Source organism: Tachypleus tridentatus, chromosome 13, assembly GCF_004210375.1.
Source record: "Tachypleus tridentatus isolate NWPU-2018 chromosome 13, ASM421037v1, whole genome shotgun sequence".
NCBI lineage: Eukaryota > Metazoa > Arthropoda > Merostomata > Xiphosura > Limulidae > Tachypleus > Tachypleus tridentatus.
The window spans coordinates 213,239,245-213,259,300 of NC_134837.1; the positions used below are offsets into that span (position 1 = coordinate 213,239,245).

A 20,056-nucleotide genomic window follows, 5' to 3' on the forward strand; every position below is an offset into this window, starting at 1 on the left:
ATAACCACTGTGCTACTGGGGAGCAATTATGAGTTATTCAGTAGGTTTGTTTTTCTGGAATAAATTATAATATTCATTTCAATATTTCATATTTTATTTCTTAGGTCAGTTGTCAGAGGCACTTGTTTTAAGAACTTGACCATTTGACTCCAAATTCTGAGCTTGTTATACTCCCAGAGTTCCAAATCTTAGAATCTGCCCTGTTAAGATTCTCTTAAAGAAATTAACATCAATGATATGATTCTGCAGTTTTGAGGTGATTTGCTTTCCATCAAGATCATCACATAATTGAACATTTTGGTTGTTCTGAGTTGTGACCTGTTGTTTTGTTTTTACGTCAGGACAGTCTCACACATTTATATGTTAGTTTTTTTTTCCATCATAACTCATGATATGTTAAGCTTCTTGAGTGAATTTTTTTGAGCCCTCTGAAGATTGTTTTACTTATGGACTACTACTACTACTTGATTTGTACAGATCCTCTTATGTGTTAATCAGTATTGGATGTTCATGCAGTGTTCTGGGTCATCTAATAATCATTTGCCTGCTATTGTTGTAAGTTGTGTGAAAACCCTGCATAATAAGGTAAGCACTATTTGTATCCTATATTTAACAATTGTTAAAGAAGCCAATGGTTATAAATCAAGAATGGTTAAAAGGTTTACAGGTTATTCATTAATTAATTTTACTGTAGTTTAATAATAGTAGTACTCTGGATCTACACAAAAAAAAAAAACTATCACCTGAACAGAAGAAATTCATGAATCATTGTAAGAGTTCTATGAAAATTTCTGAAAATGATCCATTAAACAAACCTGAAACTGTACATAGTTGATTGAAGAATTCTTTGGTTTGAACATATTGCAATTTGTAATGCTGAAGTTACAGCTAAAGGACATATCTCTCTGACACCAGAAAATACAACCCCATTTGTGAATTATGAGAGGTTTTACAAAAATTTAAAAAATGTATCTCTTAAAATTGTTTTCAAAGTTTAGTTAGTTTACAAATGATACTTTGGTCATAGGACTGAATATTTTCTCACTTTTTAAGGTTGATTTACAAGGGTTCATGATTGTATCTCAAGACTACTGGTATGGATATTAAAACTTTTATTAAAATAAAGTAGAGAACGACAAAGGTTCTTTATTAACCTGAAGATGACCTAAGAAGGTCAAAACATTCTCTACTTTAATAAAAGTTTTAATATCCACACCAGCCATCCTGAGATACATTGTTACTTCAAGCAGGTTTCTTGTCATCTCAGAGGGTTCATGATTGTTTTCATGTATTTATTTTAATATTATGTTCAAAAAGCCATCAGTAACTTGTATGTAAATGTAATTTGAATGGTAAATGAGTAATACAGTGTTTTCATTTAGAAAAATACTGACTAAAGTTTTTATTTATCCATGGGAAAGTATTCCTATTTTGTTATTGTTTTAATTTTGTACTTTCTGTGTTGTCAAACATGTTGGTTACGTATGTAAGTAGACATACAAAAATTACAATAAAGTTTCTGTTATGTATAAAATAGTGTCTGCTGTAATTGACAGTATGCTATAGAATATTTGTTAACCATATTGCTGAGCGTAATGAACATTGCACATATTGAATGTCCCTTTTTAATTAATATTCTAGACCTAAGTTACCCAACACATGTAGTGTAACAGGTAATAAAATGCTGTTTCATGAATATTAAATTTATTGTTACTGGCTGTTTCAATATATTTATAAATATAAAACAATACATGTATGTTTTTATATGATTTAAGTCTTTTTTTTTTTTCAGCTATACTCGTGTATGAAACAGTGTTTGCAAGTGGTAAGTAAACATTTTTTGGTGTCAGTTTTTTTTTTTCCTTTATTAAATGTCAGTATAGACTTTTTACTAATATTTAATAAATTAATTGTCATGGCAATACTAATTTTAATTTGTTGCTCTGTTCTTTTTGGTATGTAATAATTTCAGTTACAGTTGTTTAGGTAAAAGTAAGAAGTCTTGTTTTTAATGTAGAGTATACTTGAGTATGGAAACACATTATGTTAGTTCAAAAGAACATTCCTCAGATGTGAAGAAGACAGACAAATCACTTCATTAAGCATGTTGCTTGTAAACTTGTTATAACACTGTGTATAGTTAGATGTATCAATAAATATGGTTTTGTAAAACAAAACTTGTCTATTTTTAAATTAAAAATTCTTTTAGATATTAGTTGCAAAAATCTACAATCACACTGTATGCAAATTTGTTGACCTAACCTATTTGGAGTAAGATTACATTGAACTATATTTGTCAATAACTATGCCTGTTAAATTTTTCATTGTAATAAACACAAGTGTATCATTTGTTTACATTTGATTATTTAGATAATGAACTCTCAATAATTTCAGTTTAAACATTAATAATATATTTATCTGTACAAAGCAGCATTTTATATTAAGTATTGTTGAAAAATTTTACTGTTGCTGTTAGAACAATGATGTATCTCTAGATAGCAGCATTTCATGTTAAATACTGTTGATTGATACTAGTGTTTGTGTGATAATAATGATACACATACCTGTATGTATTAACATTGTGTATCAAATATTGTTGACTAATTTTAGTTTTTGTGTGTCATTAATAATATGTATATCTAAACATAGTAGCATTTCATGTTAAATATTGTTGAAAATTATTATTTTTGTATTAAAATAGTGATGTATGTATTGTATGTTGTAACATTTCATATTAACAATTTCAAAGTGGCTCGGACATGCATCTCCTAATGCACTGCAAAATATACATCTCAACCATGGTAAAGGAACCAAATGTTGTTGGAAAATTTTATTTTTCCATCAGTAATTGTTTTTACAAAACATAATCCTGTGTTAATATTTTTAATTATTGTGAATGTTGTATTGAATCAGCTCTATGTGTCTTCTGTAAGATTAAGTATCTCTTTTAGTGTTTGTATATTAGATACTGTAGCTGTGACGCATTCATATGTACAGCTAGAAAATATCCAGATGTAAGATGTTAAATAGAACATCTCTATAGATAGATCATCAAAGTAGTTTTAGTAAGAAACCAAAGAATGAATGATGTTTTTGTTTGATACATGAGATCTGTATGTTTTTTTCAGTATAATATATTGTTGAATGTCTTAAGTAAAGCAGGAGTTTGCTGATGCTTGAAATATCCTGTTTCGTACTGGGAAACAAAGTGATTTAATTATTCTCATTCTTCTTAACTATAGAAAAAAGTAAAATATAAAAGTAGATGGAATTATGTGGCTTGATAGTAATTCTGAGAGTTTAAAATGCTAAAAATTGGGTTTCAGTACCTGCAGAGAAAAGAGCATATATAGATAACTCATTGGGGAACTTTGTGCTTAATACCAAACAAACAAATAAACCAAAAGCAAACAGATTTTAAACATGAGCTTTACTTGTTTAAGTATGAGAAAATGTAATGATCACTAGCAAAAATTAGGACCTTTAAGGTCAGTTTTAATATGGCAATTAAACAAATGTGAACATTGCTGAGAAATGATGAGCCTCAGAATTCAACTTAAAATACAAAAATAAAATTCACAAGATTATGAAAATCTGTATATTAAAAGATATTTCAACACTGAGAAAGAATGGCTTTTAACATCATAGTCATCTCTCTTAAACCTGTAAATATTTGCTGAATTACCTTCACAGTTTCCTAATAATTATTACCATACTTTGTTAAACTTCAGTTTTCATAATTTTTAATTTTTATTATAATAATAATAATAAGGTTTGATTTAGTTTTCAGCCAAAGAGACATAAATAGCATCAGATGCTGACACCGCCTCTTTGGTTAAATCAGGAGGCTTGGCCACATGCTGGAAGCACCTGTTTGGGTTTAAGGAGTTAAAAGATGATGAAAAAATTAAGTGCTTTATACAAACCAGGAAATATATACTTACTATGACTGAATATTAACCCGAATTAATTATCCGTAGAAGCTAGATAATCTCAAGTATTATTTATAAAGTAGTTATACATTAAGTTTTGACTTTTTGTCATATTCCAGTTTTGTTGCTGTTTTTTCTTGGAACATACCATTTCTCGGTTTCTGTAGTTAATGACATTAAAGTGTATAAGGAAGAGATGATGCCAGAAAGTATTCATGAATTTGAGAAAAGCACACTTGCTTTGATTTTTCTTTTGTGCTAATGCACTTTTATACTTATTTTAAAGAGTAAGAAAACCAGCTACATGTTCAGTTTATATGAAATTTTTATTTATTTTTAAAGGAATGGTTACGTGCAACCATATTTATGTTTGTATGTATGTTACTGCAGTAATTAGATTGGACAGTTTTGCTTATTTGATATGTTTAGCACATTGTCTGTGTGATGGTTTAATTATATATGTACTTTAGAGTTATGAAAAGCTTTGGGAATGTATATGTAAAGTAAAAGGCTGACCAGCTGCTTTAAGTGAACTCTGCTTGTGTTGACATGCTTTGCAATTTTTTGTGTCACTGCAAATTTCAGATTTGAAAAACCTTAATGAACAGAATTACATATATTTGTGTATCTATATGTGGTTAATTTGTTTTTGTAAATGATAAAAAAAAGATTTTGAGACAACTGTTTGTTTTTTAGCAGAGTTTCTATAACTTTCTTTCTGAGAAATAGATTATTTAAAAATAGTTGAGCAGAAATTAGTGTGAAGTAATTTATACAGGAAACGTGTGCTTTACATTCTATTACTGTTAAGTTGAAATTACAGGAATGGTAGTTGTCATACATACTCTATATAAATTACATGGTATAATTGCATCAGCACATTTACTTAAGCACCATGTGCACTTACATTAATGTTCTTAATTAAGCATGCTTAACGTGGATCTTTTGGAAGCAGAGAATGTGTTTACCTGAATACATTTTGTTAGATGTGATCAGTTTATACTGTATTAAAATATTCTGCATTCTTACATTAGCACCTTTTATTAGATTTACCCAGGTTAGGCCTAGTGATTACAAGGTAGAAATCCTGATGAGTAGTAAGATGAAATTTTATATACATGAGCCCTATGTTTGGTACTGTTGGTGTACAAAAATATAGCTAATAAAAAGGGAAAAAAGGTCTCAGACATTAATTTATTCTAATTCTGCCTAAAAGAATTTCCAGCACCATAACTATTGAGGATTCCCTCTTGTTTGAAACATGAAAATTGCCTCAGTTATAAATTATTTTAGTAGTACAAGTATTCTTTACAAAAACATATTAAAACACTATAGAATCATTTTCCTCCTTTGAGACAAAAGTGACTGGAAGAGTTACGTTTTAAGCCATCATCTCACCGTAAGATAACTGAAGATGGAAAATAAATCTCTGACAACCATGAGAGTTTAACATTGCATAAAGTGTCTTATTGCTAATTCATTTATGTTGTCTAGGCGTTATTCCAGAGTAGTACATTTTAGAAGCCATATAAATGAGTGTATCAGATCATCTCTTACATACAGAAACTACATAGAACAGACCTTTTAGTGTGTGAACATTGAGTATGTGGCATGTGCATTTTACAGTTTTCACAAACTTATACATCTGAAGGTCTTAATATCATGGTTTCAGTTTTGTGATGATATAGTAAGTTGTCTCACTACAACTACCATTTACCCACCATTCAGAATGACATAAGATAACAGTAGAAATGCAAAGTTAGTTTGTTATTTTCTACTTTACTCCATGGTAAAATAAGTTAAAAAAACTTAGGAAATTATTTATCATACAAAAAAATCCATTAGCCAAGGAACTTTTAGAACTAAAGATTTTAAGAGATGAATTGTGATATGTTTGCACAAGGTAAAGAACAGTGTGGGCCACTTTAAGTGTATGATGTGTCTGTGTTTTATTACTATGCTTAAAGAAATCACAATATTTATTTTTTGAATTTTTTTGCACATACATAAATGATCATGTCATCAGTAATCAACATTTGATTTGCTCATTTAATTACCTGTGGATTATTCTGCAAAAGCCCTTAGAAATTAGAACTATTAGAAATGTAATTCAGTTGTGAATAGCAGTGAGTGAGAATTAACCAAACTCAAGAAAATATGAAGTAAGCAAGCATAATATTGATTATAGATTATTCTTCAGTTCTATTTCCATGTAAATGATCATAAAAGAGTCCTGTAGTAGCTTACTGAAAGTTATGTATATTTTACGTATTGGATCCCATCAAAATAAATTATTAGTAAGTGTCTTTCAATTTGGTCAATATAAATATGGTCTGAAAATGGTACAAAATCAGCAAAAACCATTTAATTGCATTAGACTGAAATGTTCCAAATATGAACTCAGTGTTTCAGAACTTATTCTACAAATTTTGAAAATTAATAAAGGGATACTCTCCCTTATTTGTTTCCCTCTTTTTAAGGGTTTGTTTATTGACTTGACATTTTCACATTCTTTTGAAATCCTTAAAGGTTAAGAGGTTTACATATAATTCTTAGTTACATAATGAACTGGACCAGAAATTAATGTGGCTTCAATATATGGCTTGTGATCACACATGCTGTAGTATTTAGGGTGTTAAGGCTACGAGGGAGGCTGAGGCATGTTTTTAGGTGGCCTTAGCCTCAACAATCACACTTCTACCACTACAGTTACTTAAAAAATTTCTGATCTAATATAATTATGTTTTTCTTATTTGACATAAATATACATGTAAATATAATTTTAGAACAACGAAGGACCTGTTGATCCATAGCCAGGTGGTTGAGGCACTTGGCTTCTAATGCAGGTTCAGATTCACACCAAACATGCTTGACCTTTCAGTCGTGGTGGCATTATGTGACAGTCAGTCTCACTACTTATTGGTAAAAGAGTAACCCAAGAGTTGGCTGTGGGTGGCGATGACTAGCTGCTTTCCCTCTAGTCTTACGTTGCTAAATTAGGGACAGCTAGTGCAGATAGCCCTTGTGTAGCTTTGCACGAAATTCAAAACAAATCAAACCTGAGGTACCCCATTACATTTATAACAATTCTTGATTTCTTCCATCCAGTTTTTTGTCCAATAAGCCAACCTATTCCCACCTACAGACAGCAATAACATTTTCAGTAAGACTTATGTGTCACCTCCACATGATTTTGTAAATTCCATATACACTAAATCTTAATCCATCCACTTATCTGTATCAGCTGTAACCTCTTTAAAGGATGTCAAACAATTAGTAAGGCAAGATTTTCCCCTATTGATATCATGCTGACTATCCAACAAAATTTTAAAATTTGTTAAATGACTTTGTAAGACATCTTTTATCAGACTTTCAAAAACTTTTTCCATCATTTTTGTAAAACTAATAGTGCTATAGTTGCTAAAGCATTTTGTTACTCCTTAAAAAAAGGATGAATGTTATCCTGTGTCTGGTCTTCAGGCATGTACCCATCATTTAAGGACTTAGAGAAAAAAAATAGTACCAAGTGGCCCATGGCTCCAGTTCTCAAAATTTTTGGGTAAATGTTATTGATTTCAGAAGTTGGATCACTTTTAAAACTTCCCATTTCTTTCTTAACAAACTCATCCATTCAAATTATATATGTAAAAATGGCTGGTATGGATAGAGAAAGCACTATGTAGAGGTTCACAAAGACAGGGTTACTGACCAATATCTGACCACATGTTTGAGGGTGGTTGTGTAATTGAGTGTAGGAATGTAGAGGGCATGCTTAGATGTTGGATATATTTATTAATATAGGTATAAAGGTGTTCCTTTGTATTGGTTCATTTTGGGCTTGAGTTGTTGTATAATTAAGGTTTCTTTAATTTTGTGTTTGTTTATGTTTGTTTCTTTATTTAGTATTTGGGTGTTTTCTATGGTTATGTTGTGTTTATTTGATTTTCAGTGTTCAAAAACATGTGAGGGTGACTTTTTGTGTTCTTTGAATCTGGTTTCCATTTTTCTACTTGTTTCTCCAATATAGAAGTCGTGGCAGTTATCATATTGTATTTTATAAATGATGTTGGTGTTGTGTTTGTCAGTGTAGTTTTTACATAGTGTAGACCTTAGTTTTGTGCCTGGATTTTGAATAAATTTGATATTAACTGGAATATCATATGTTGGTTGAAGAAAAATATATTGGTGTTGTGAAAGAAAAAAAAATCACTTAAGTAATCTAAACAGTGCAATGTAGCTAGCAATAGGACTAATAGGATTTTAGATAGCATCTATTAGAAACAACAAGTACAAGGTAAGGAAAATTAATGTTTAACTGTATACATCGCTTGTAAAGTCTCATTTAGAGTACTGTGTACAGGTTTGAGCTCTCTTCCTCAAGAAAGACATCAAATTGTTGGAGAAGGTTCAAAAATAGCCATTGGGATGATACCTAGGATGGAGGGATTGTCATATGAGGAGATACTAAAATCTTTAAACTTGTTGTTTCCAGAGAAAAGAAGAATCAGAGGGGATTTGATTGAATTGTTTTAAAAATTAAGGATATTGATGATATAGATCCATTCAAATTTTGGCAGTGTAGGAGTCATCTACAGTTTAAACAGTATTACTTATCAAACAGGGTGATTGGATATTGGAATGGGCTGCCTTCAAGAAAATTTAACTGAGTTCAAGAAAAACTGGATGAAATACACATGTAATGGGAAGCTGGAAGGGACATCCTTGAAGTGCTTATCAGCTCCTTTTTGTCCCTTTAAAAATTTATGAATTTACATATATCTTTTGATATTACAGCCATTGATTGACCAAAATAAGACTTGATGTTAGTGAAAAAGTAATTACATTACATGTCTCTGAAATTACTTATTTTTCAAAACAACTAGCTATTACACTGGTTTCTTGGGTTTGGAAAAGAAAAATTAACTAATGATGCATGGACGTGGTTATCAGCTAACAAGTAACTATTTATAATGAAAGGGTTTGTGTGTGTGTGTTTCAAAACAAAAATAAATACCTTATTGTTACTTGTATAAAAATTAAGACTGTTCTTGCATTGCCGAATTATATGTTTGACTGCAGATTGGAAAGTATGCAGTTTGAGCCACAGAATTATCAGTTGTTTTTACCAGGATGAAAGTGACAAGAATAACTCTGTAGGTTCTGCTGTGTTGTCCTTCTGGTCAAAATTAGAGACAGCTGTACCTTAACTGGTTACCTCTCACCCAGTTGTTTAGCTCCATATATGACATTAGGCCATATTTCGGTTGAAAATACAAAACAGAAGTTTCACATATCATTGTTGTGTTAACTGAAGTGATACAATTCCTATTTCTTTCTTAATCTGTCCTCACACACGAGTTTTAAACGTTAAGAACGTTTCGTGCTTATCAGCACACCAGTAGCAACAATCATTGTAGTGGATTTCATTATGTTTAGTTCACAGTTTAATTGAAGAATTCAACTTTTTATTCTAGAAAATTAATTTTTAGATGAAAAAAAATCCGTCCTCTTTTTGTTGCCCATCCGAATGTCTGCGGATTTACAACTCTAGGCACGGGTTTTGATACCCGTGATGAGCAGAGCACAAATAGCCCATTGTGTAGCAATGTGCTTAATTAGAAACAACTAATCACACTTTTTGTTGGCCCTGCATGGCCAGGTAGTTAAGGCACTCGATTCGTAATCCGAGGGTCGCGGGTTCGAATCCCGGTCACACCAAACTTTCTCGCCCTTTCAGACGTGGGGGCGTTATAATGTGATGGTGAATTTCGTGCAAAGCTACGTGAAAGCTATCTGCGCTAGCTGTTCCTAAATTAGGAGTGTAAGAATAGAGGCAGCTAGTCATCACTTCCTACCGCCAACTCGTGAGTTACTCTTTTACCAACGAATAGTGAGATTGACCCACTTGTTAGAATATGCAAAACGGCTCGTTTGGGTTGAGAAAATATTTTACATAGAAGAGCGAACAACGTTTCGACCTTCTTCGGACCGTCTCGTTAGAATGTCCCCACGGCTGAAAGGGCGAGCATGTTTGGTGTTACAGGAATTCAAACGTGCGATTACGAGTCGAACATCTTAACCACCTGGCTATTCCGAGCCTTTAACATTCATTATGTGGACCAAACGTTTTGCGCTACAAACAAAGCCTCACGAAAGGAAGATCGAATTAGTTCGTAATAAGGAAACTCGATTTTATTTATTTTTGCACATAAAACTCACCTGTTTCTATTTAATTCCCGAGATCTAATGGTAATCAGTTTACATAAGCATAATAGTTTTAATCAGTATTTTCCATCTTCACCAGATCTTCACCCACACGCACAAATGTTTTGAATCCAACAGTTGGCAGATTTTTGCTAAATTTACAGACAAACAAACATTTTTGATCTTTATTGTCAGTTCTGTTCAGGTTTTATTGCTAAACGAAAATTTTATATCAACTCCGCGTACCGTTCCAGGATTTTAAATTTCAGTACACACAAAGCTGATGCAAATATACATACACACACATGCTGAGGAGTGTATAGATTTTATCCAAGTTTTTAGCTGTACAAACGTGGTCATCAAATTAAACGAATTTTCACTTGTAATCAGTCATATATATATATTGCCTATTTAAGCCAGTATGATGACTTTTCTATTTTTATTTTTTGCCGAAAGAAATGTTTTCTGAATTTCGCATACTTAACTCTTGGGAGCGTACTTACGAAACTATATAGGCTCTCCGCATTTAGTGCCAAGTGTGTGACATCGCTTAATTGGCCAGAAAGAACGCCATAATTTGCAGCTTTATAATCTATCAGTGGTTAGGCTATAAAGTGGGCGGCTACTTAGAAAATGTAACATTGTTCAGTGTCAACTATTTCATACCCAGCTGCTATACAAATTGGATTTCTTTTTTCTGCATAGTTTTGTGAGTGCACGTGAGGAAGTTAAAATGCCAGTTCTGGCTGCATGCGATGTTGTCTAAGCAGTGTTAAACATTCACGTGTATAATATTTACAAAGTTATTTTCATCCATCAACTTCATAACATTTTCTACAATGAGCTAATTGCGATTCATGAAGATAATGTTCCAGAGGCTGTACTGTCCTTGGTATTACTGCTTCTTTCTGTATCATCAGTCCTGTTCAATACACAACTTTCTTGGAGTGTAGGGGTTATGAGTTCATTTTAAACCACACTTCTGGACAAAAGTTTCTATAAATCATTGCATATATCTGCTTCCAAGGTGGCACATTCAGCCAGATCAAAGACACAAAATTCGTTTGGAACTGTATTGAGAAAGTTGATAACAATGTTGTCATTACAGGATTGCAATAGTACCAGTTTATTCGTGAATGCAGGGTTGCTTTATTAGTTTGTGAACATTTACTCACGATCCGTGATATTCTTCATTATCTTGTTAATGGTACTGAGACACGTGCCCAACTTCATTGTAATTGCGTTTTGGATCGCAGAGTTTTCTTTATAGCCGTAACCTTCACGTTATAGATGGAGGCGTTCTTCCAGAGTGGTATGGGATATATTAGAGCTAGTTGCTGTCCTAAAGCGTTTTGCTGTGCAGGTTTCTCTACTTTCATGAAAACTTTCAATGCTTTCTTCTTTGAAATGATGTGTTCTTTGGCTCTGAATTGTTTAATAGTTACGTTTCCGAAAAGATCTTCACACGCCTCCAGTCAGAAGTTATTCATAATAGCATTACACTGTTGAAAAGTGTGGAAATCCACCGAAAATCTATTACATGTATAGATATATAGATGCTAAATTTGTAGTCCGTGGCTTGCTTGTGGAACAAACATGTCACCATGTTAGCATAATGCAAATAGTTTCAGTAAAGTATGGTCAACCCTTGCTGATAAAATGATACTCGATTTAGATATTTGTCATCATTAAACCTAATAACATAGAAACAATAATATATATACACAGTATTTATTGTTAAGCACCAGAACATGCTTAAAAATTCCAGGTCTCTTCTATTTATTCACACACACACGCGTGTACTTGAGTACTTCAGGTCTGCTAAAATTACAAACATCAATTTAAGCCCTCACCTGTATCAAGAGCGGGGCGAAGAGGAGCTGCTAAACGCCCCCAGTAATCTTCTGAGGCAACACCTTCGTCGATGATTTAATTTCGAAAGAACTGCCACGTTGAAGATGAGGAACATTTGTATATTCATTTGAGCTGTCCTCACAATGGGATGGCATGGCCAGGTGGTTAAGGCATTTGACTCGTAATCCGAGGGTCGCGGGTTCGAATCCCCTTCGCGCCAAACATGCCATTTCACCCGTGGGGGCGTTATAATGTGACGATCTATCCCACTATTCGTTGGTAAAAGAGTAGCCCAAGAGTTGGCGGCAGGTGATGATGACTAGCTGCCTTCCTTCTAGTGTTACACTCGTAAATTAGGGACGACTAGCGCAGATATCCCTCGTGTGGCTTTGCGCGAAATTCAAACCAAACCCGTCTTCACAAACACATGCACATGTTACAATATCAAGTTTCTGTCATCTACCTTATATACTTGCAGTTCCTGTGGCAACATCTTGAACATGTTCGTTATCAAATAATTTGCTTCTATCCCCGTGGTCAGCGGAAAGTCTGAAGGCTCATAACAAAAAAAATTGAGTTTGTCATACTCACAGTGAACAGAGCATATATAGCCCTTTGTGTAGCTTTGTGATTAACAACGAACAAACATAACGTACTTTGGTAACACTGACCTCCTCTTTACATTCCTCTTTTGGACTGGATTTCTGTATTATGACTTGAATGTATTGAAATGCGAGAAAAATGAATCTTTGTGGATAATTTTTGTTGTTATACAGTTACAATTGCTTTAACATCGTCTCAAGTCTCTTGGAATAAGATTTGAAAAAACATTGCCGTAGTTATTTGATGCAGGGTACATTTTTTAGAAAAAAAAAAAAATGGAGTACTAGAAGAAGTGGAAATTGGGGCGTTCAGTTCGGTGTCTGGAGGTTACAAAATAGTGAAGTTCTGGAACAAAGCTTGAAATTCGAGCCAGACAGTTGATTGGCTGCCATCCAATATATTATTGTAGGCATGTGTATTATAGCCGAAAAGCAGTAAAACACACGTGAAAGGAGACTGACCAGTGTGATTTATAAAACGTGTGCTGTCTGCTTGCTTCCAGCTCGGCGAGACCGATCGATTTGTCTGTCTGACCTCATTCTGAGGCTCGCGCTAGAAGCAGACTAACGGTTAATGTTTGGCTTCAAAAATGATTTCACTGTATCGTTACCAAGTGATGGATTGATTTTATTCTTACGCAAATTTGGTAAATAAAACTACGTATTTGGACATTTCAAAGTTCTGCTTTTTTTTTTATCCCTTTCTTTTAAACATTTTTTTTATAAACATTATAAAACCACTAATGTATTATCACGCTCTTCAGCGTGTGTTAGTTACTCCTAGAATATGTAACAGTTTTACTACTTTTTGTGAAACAACTAATTTTACCACACCTGAAAACCTAGAAAGAGAAGTTGGTGTATTTATGTCTATTATAATAATACGGGCCTGGCATGGCCAAGCGCGTAAGGCGTGCGACTCGTAATCCGAGGGTCGCAGGTTCGCGCCCGCGTCGCGTTAAACATGCTCGCCCTCCCAGCCGTGGGGGCGTATAATGTGACAGTTAATCCCACTATTCGTTGGTAAAAGAGTAGCCCAAGAGTTGGCGGTGGGTGGTGATGACTAGCTGCCTTCCCTCTAGTCTTATACTGCTAAATTAGGGACGGCTAGCACAGATAGCCCTCGAGTAGCTTTGTGCGAAATTACAAAACAAACAAACAAATTATAATAATACGGTTTTTGTCGGTACTGAAATTGTACCTGAGCGTTTTGCTATCTAAATGCACTCTGGTACAGCAATAAGTCTACCAATTTACAACGCTAAAATCTGGGATTCAATTCTTCTCGGTGGACTCGGCAAATAGCCAGATGTGGCTTTGCTATAAGAAAACACATATACACATCTAAATGCGCATTTCAACGGACGTAAACAAAAGGTTAATGTAAATATACTTCAGTAGACACTTTGTACAACTCATTAGAAGTTCATCATATTTTTCGAAAAGTCTAACGTTTGGTGGTAGAATAATATTATAAGCTTATTTACTGACATTATTAAGTACGTTAAAGTTTAGCTGTAACTGAACTACAGGAAAAAAAAAACGGACAAAAGGTATAATGTTAAATTATTTCTCTGTCGAACGTAGGTAATACTTAATAAAGGCTTAACTAATGTTAGGCCTAAGAAAAGTGGACTTTCAGATTTCGGGATGTGTGCTGTTAGAATTATTTTGTATTTTGCTAGAAATCCTGTGCTGAAACAAAATGTGCCGTTTATAAAGAAGTAATGTTGCAATAAAAATATTAATTTTTCCGCAAATGTTTGTCGGGTCTCGCTAATCCAGAAAGATTTGTTTCTTCATTATATATATATATATATATATATATACGATTTCAAATTTCTGTTTACATAGGACAGGATAAACGTCGCATATTAGACTTGTCTTTGTTAGTTATGACGTGCCTATACTGGTGTGTAGGATTAGCGATACTTCTTTCTTATCCGTGGACATTATTAGCAGCATTAATTTTGTACTTAATTATATGTATTATTCTGTAACATATATTGTATCTTATTTTTGAGCTTGTATCGCTGTTTGTTTGTTTGTTTTTCTGCTTGTATGTTAATATGGCAATCAACCTTTGTTTTTATAATTTTTTTAAAGTATTGAAATATCATAATAACGTGAATGCACTTAGATGTTTGAGCTTGCGATCTCTTACGCATTTCTGACTATATTTTATATTCAAGTCCACTTTCAGAGTGGAGAGAATGTCTTTTGCGATTAACCCTCTTTCAAGTCAAACTTGAATGATTAACTTGCACATGTCACTGTCACCTTCATTCAGGCTAGTTAAAGAAAACGAATTATTTTAAGAGAAAAAATATTGTTCTGAGTTACATTAGCCTTTTTCATGTATTGTACGCAACGATTTAGGGACAAGAATAAAACCACTAATTTTGAGGACTGGGTACTCTTTAGGTAAGTGTTAATAGCAATGTCTTCTATATACTGAAACGGTCCAAAGAGGGAATGATAAGTCAAATAAATCTTCACTCTTCTGTTCAGGTTTATGCTTTGTTAACTAAAGATTTCATGTTTGATGTCGTTTGCGCAGCCTACCCCTAATTACGTTCCTTTATATATATCTACTGGTCATTCGCGACTCTGTTGTACCATTGGTTAGTTGAGTTGTAGAGTCTAGGTAGTAAGGTTGATTGGTTGATTGTTTTGGATTTAAACACAAAACTATACAAAGGGCCATTTGTGCTTTGCCCATCACGGGTATCGAAACCCGGTTTCTAGCCGTGTGAGTCCGCAGACGTACAGCTGTACCACTGGGGGGTGCATGTGGGTAAAGAGGAACTACTTGCAGCAGGTTGTCTTGTGTGATACTCTTTCCAAAGTAGCATTTGCTCGGAAGATCTACCTGTCATACCAACACTCTCGACCTTGGTTAGATCTTGGTAACCTTGGAGTTACAATTAAAGCAACAGTGGTGAATCAAATAGACTAAGTGTAACATTTATCTCTCTATGCCTGCGGTTGTGAAGATTAGACGTTTTTGTAGCTTGTGATCCTCCCTCCTGTCCCGCCTTTTTTTTTTAACCTCAAGGTCCAAGTATAAATTAAGTCCACTTTCTTGTTGGTATCCAAAGGGTTGAGAAACATTCCACGAGACAGGAAAGAAGAGTGATTGTTGTTTTATGTTTGTACTCTAATTAATCGTTAAAAAAGAAGCTATAAGTCTTGAGGCTAGGTTCCTCAGCAGTGTGACCTTTGTTTTGAAAAAGTTTATTAATGCCATTCTTGAGAGTATTTATGATTACCATAGTATAATACTATTTTATTTTATGCGTAGATGGATTTTTTGCTTGTACCAAAAGACCTTCGTCGTAGTTTAGAGTCTGGACACTATGTAGTTTTCAAACTTTTCAGTAAAGACCTCATACAATTGTGATTAACATCCCTTTTCCATCTCAATGTATGGGGGGGGGGGTAATGTGTTCGTTGATGTTCACGTGCAATGCAACATTAAAACGTACGTAAATTCTTAAACCTTTTTTTTTTTTTACCGGACTTATTTTAGTGAAACATAACAACAGAAAGAATACCCTGAAGAAGTGCAGTTCGGAGTAAGTATGAATTAAACTAACAGTCAGTAGGCAGTTTGATGGACTACTTTTTTTAACGTTAAACAGATGTCATCGCGACGTAGAGCTACGCCGGACTACTTGTTCTACTTATTACTGGTGTAATACCCATTCAAAATGACAGGAGAAGGAAATGCGTAGATGGATTGTGAATGATTGGATAAGTCTTGGACGAAAAGCTTTTTTTTCTGTTGGTGTTTCCGTTATTAAACGTCAAAAATGGTTCTGTAATTATCTCTAGTTTTGAGTTTAACGTATGCTCTTCTGGTCTTATATGTACTTCGTAATTGAGTGACCGATTAGGCAAATAGGTGTCACGTCTAAATTGTGTCGTAAGTTCGACTTCGTCGTCCAGGGAAGGCTTTTTTTTTCATATTTGAGATTGGAAAACTTTTTTCTGGTGTAATTAGACGATTGAACAAAGAAGCATTTTAAAATTGCAAAAAAAAAGGTGAATTTTTTTCGTACATTTTAGTCCAAATATATCTTTAATTTTCGATCAGTCGTAAACTACTCATTTCTAATTGACAGGAAGCCAAAATATTTAAGGTACGTAATAAGTTGCTATGATATCAGTACGTGACTGAGAGACAGACAGACAGATACACACTGTGTATTATAGTATTAGATTAAAATGTATTAATACATACGAGTGAGATCGTCAGTTTCATCTTACAGTGCTTGAACGTCGACAAAACAATAACTACATATAAACACTTTTAATAATACTCAAAATGTGCTTTTGATTTGTAAAAAAAATATTGCGATATGTGAAAGTAGCGAATAAAAAAAATCATATATTTGTTCTCAATCCAACTAATTCAACCATTCCCTCAAACAGGTACAATAGTCTCTCCATTAATTAGTAGATAATTTCATTATTGAGACCTAGTTGATACCACCAAAATCAAACAAATAAAACCAATATAAGGGGACACAGTTTTTATTTCCTTTTGCTTTCTTTTGTGCCCTTCCCGTTAGCACAGCGATATGTCTGCGGACTCACACTGCAAGAAAACGGGTTTCGATACCCGTGATGTGCAGAACACAGATATCCCATTGTGTAGCTTTGTGCTTAATTCCAGAAAATCAGTCCATCAATCAAACTTCCTTTTGTGTATCAAAATATTAATCCTTGTAAATCTCAGTCAAGGATGTTGACAAGCTCCACGTAAACTTGAATAACATTTGGTGACAAGTATACGAGAGGTACTATAAGTTTATAGATCATAGTTTTTATGAGTGTCATCAGTAAGCTGACTGATGTAGTTGCTTGTTTCAGTGTATTAAACAACTCAGCATGGCTAAATGTTTAGGGTGTTCGACACACAATTTAAGGGTTGCGAACTATAATCTTTCTCCCTACAAACATGTTCGTTCTTACATCCATAGGGACGTTGTAATGTTTATATCAGTCCCACTATTCATTGATAAAATAGTAGCCCAAGAGTTGTCGGTAGGTGGTGATGACTAGGTGCCTTTCACTGCTAAATTACGAACGACAAGCGCATGTAGCCCTCGTGCAGCTTTGCGGAGAATCACAAACAAACCAAACTTTAAAAACTTTTCAACATAGTAGTCTTTAGTCAGCCTGTGTAGTGTGTGTGTGTTTTCGGGCTGTCTGCTGTGTCCACCGAGGGCAATCCAGCTCCTGATTTTAGCGTTGTAAATTCGTAGACGTACCGCTATCCTAGCGGAGGACTGTATTTAGAGTTGACAGAAGTTTAAACTTTTCATGTATTGTTAGTTCCCGTAAGCTATTTATAACTTTGTTCATAACCAATAAGTCTATCTTCTTGACTGTTTATTTACTTATAGATGTGTGTATTATAATATAGAAATGTCTTTTATTTCAAACTACATTGTTGCGTCACCTGTATAAATGTACTTTACCGGAGATTCACCGTTACAATTAATTGAATTTGCCGCTAGAGCTGTTAATTAATTAACGTAGACGTGTGTGCGCATACCTTGTAGGAAATGATAACACCACCTGGCGAAGTTATGCGCTAAGTTTACACCCAACATGGCTTATGTTAAGCAAGTTTGTCTCTTTTTGTCGTTTTTACATAAATAACATATTAACGTTTGCGCAGTTTAATACAGCATTTTCCTGGCGGTTAGGTCGCGGGATCGAACCCCGTCGACGAACGTACTCGCCGTTTCAACCATGGGGGGCCCTGTAATGCTCCGATCCATCTCATTGTCCTGTGGTAAAGTGTAACCAAAGAGTTATTAGTGGTTGATGGTACTGACTAGCTGCCTTCCCTCTAACTTATCTCTTCGAAATTGAGAACGTCAAGCAGGGATAGCATTGTTAGTATTTGCAGATTTATGTCAAATTTATACCCTTTTGGGCATTCGTATATTCCTTTATGTATAACTAACAATAAACAGTGTCAGTATGACGACGCTAATGAGAAACATTACAACGTGGGTATATAAGTCAGCTTATGTTAAATATAGAAAACAAGTTCATTGTGATACTTTTGAGTTTGACAGTGAAATTGATTTAGTTTCACGTGAGGTGCATAACTGAGAGGTTTTGACCAATTATTCGCTGAACTGTTAAGTTCTTTCTGCTGTTCATTATCCAGCTGTTCACAAACAACGTTTGTTATTTAACAGTGAACAACTGCTAGTATGGGAAAATAGCTCTTTATGTTAGTTGTTATGAATTCCACTCCTGCCCTCGTCCTACTTCTAATTAATTTATCGCTATTTGTACAACGCGTAGTTGCCAGTCTTTCTCTGCGTTAGTGTATTATATGACCCAGACTTATTCGTTCGTCAGCAGTTTTTAGTTCATTCAGTATATGTTATTTGTGTAAACACGAAGAAACATAAATGGTTTTGAGGACGTATGGTAAAATCGATCACTAGTTGCGATTAAAAGACTTCTGGAAACTTTCGTTTTTCAAATAGACGACTGGGTGACTGTTTTGTCCTGTCTTGTTACAAGCTTCTTGCTACGGAGTTTCACCCTTCTGTTAATTCTGTATTAATCTGACGCGAATCTTTTTCACGCTAAAGAAATCAATATTGCGAGAAATTTAGAAGTGAATGTATTGGTAACATATTGCATGATAAGACAAGATAAAATCTCATTACAACGCTCAAATCCAGTATTCGATTCTCTTTGGTGGACAGAGAGCAGATAGCCCATCGTTTAGCTTTGCCCCAAGGAGACTAATAACTTGAAAACACAAACTTTCATATTGGCCTGCTACTTTAATTATTACACGTTGTATTTCGACCTTTGTTTTATAAACATCCATGTTACACCCGTGTAATGTACATATGACCTTTACAATATGATCTGCAACTTAATGTCAATAAAACATTGTTGATTTTTGTTATAAACGTAAGAGTTGTGAAAGTGACATCTTTTTTGTGACCGTGTAGTTTCCTTTTCCACTGATCTGTCCACTAATCCAGCGCTTCTTCTTACGTATCTCTGGTCCTTCTGCCACTCAGACACTGGCTACTTTAGCTAACCAGTTAAATACTGACTAGTATATGTAATGTATGCATACACTACATATTCATCTATCTGGTATCCAACATTCAGCCGAGTTTTACCCTATTGACCGTCCAGGTGACCACACTTCAAGTTAATTTCTACAAATAACCATGCCCGTGCATGTCCATCCGTTTGCGAAGTGAAGACTTTGGAAATACCTTATGTTAGAATTAGTTTCACTTTTTGCTCCTTTTATCTGCGATTAAATATTTCAAGAAACTAAACTATAACGAACCACCATCCTTAAGCATTTATATATATTTGTACTCAAACTGTTCCCCTTAAGAAGAGATTTTCACAAACCACGTGCCCAGCATACAACTGTAATCTCACTCAAAACATGTA

General features: G+C 34.1%; 1 protein-coding gene and 1 long non-coding RNA gene across 9 annotated transcripts in view; one reads left to right on the forward strand and one right to left on the reverse strand.

The window, feature by feature from the left end:
- LOC143237819 (uncharacterized) overlaps positions 1–20,056 on the reverse strand; it is a 94,478-nt gene that overhangs the window by 37,112 nt on the left and 37,310 nt on the right. The window lies entirely within an intron of this gene.
- LOC143237817 (uncharacterized) overlaps positions 1–20,056 on the forward strand; it is a 111,409-nt gene that overhangs the window by 4,482 nt on the left and 86,871 nt on the right. For 6 of the 8 annotated variants that reach the window (XM_076477445.1, XM_076477446.1, XM_076477443.1 and 3 more), the window contains exon 2: positions 1,793–1,825. In XM_076477445.1, the coding sequence (XP_076333560.1) occupies positions 1,793–1,825 (33 nt within the window). Of the gene's footprint in view, positions 1–477; positions 586–1,792; positions 1,826–20,056 lie in introns of all 8 variants that reach the window. The other 2 variants (XM_076477447.1, XM_076477449.1) reach the window with 1 other exon arrangement.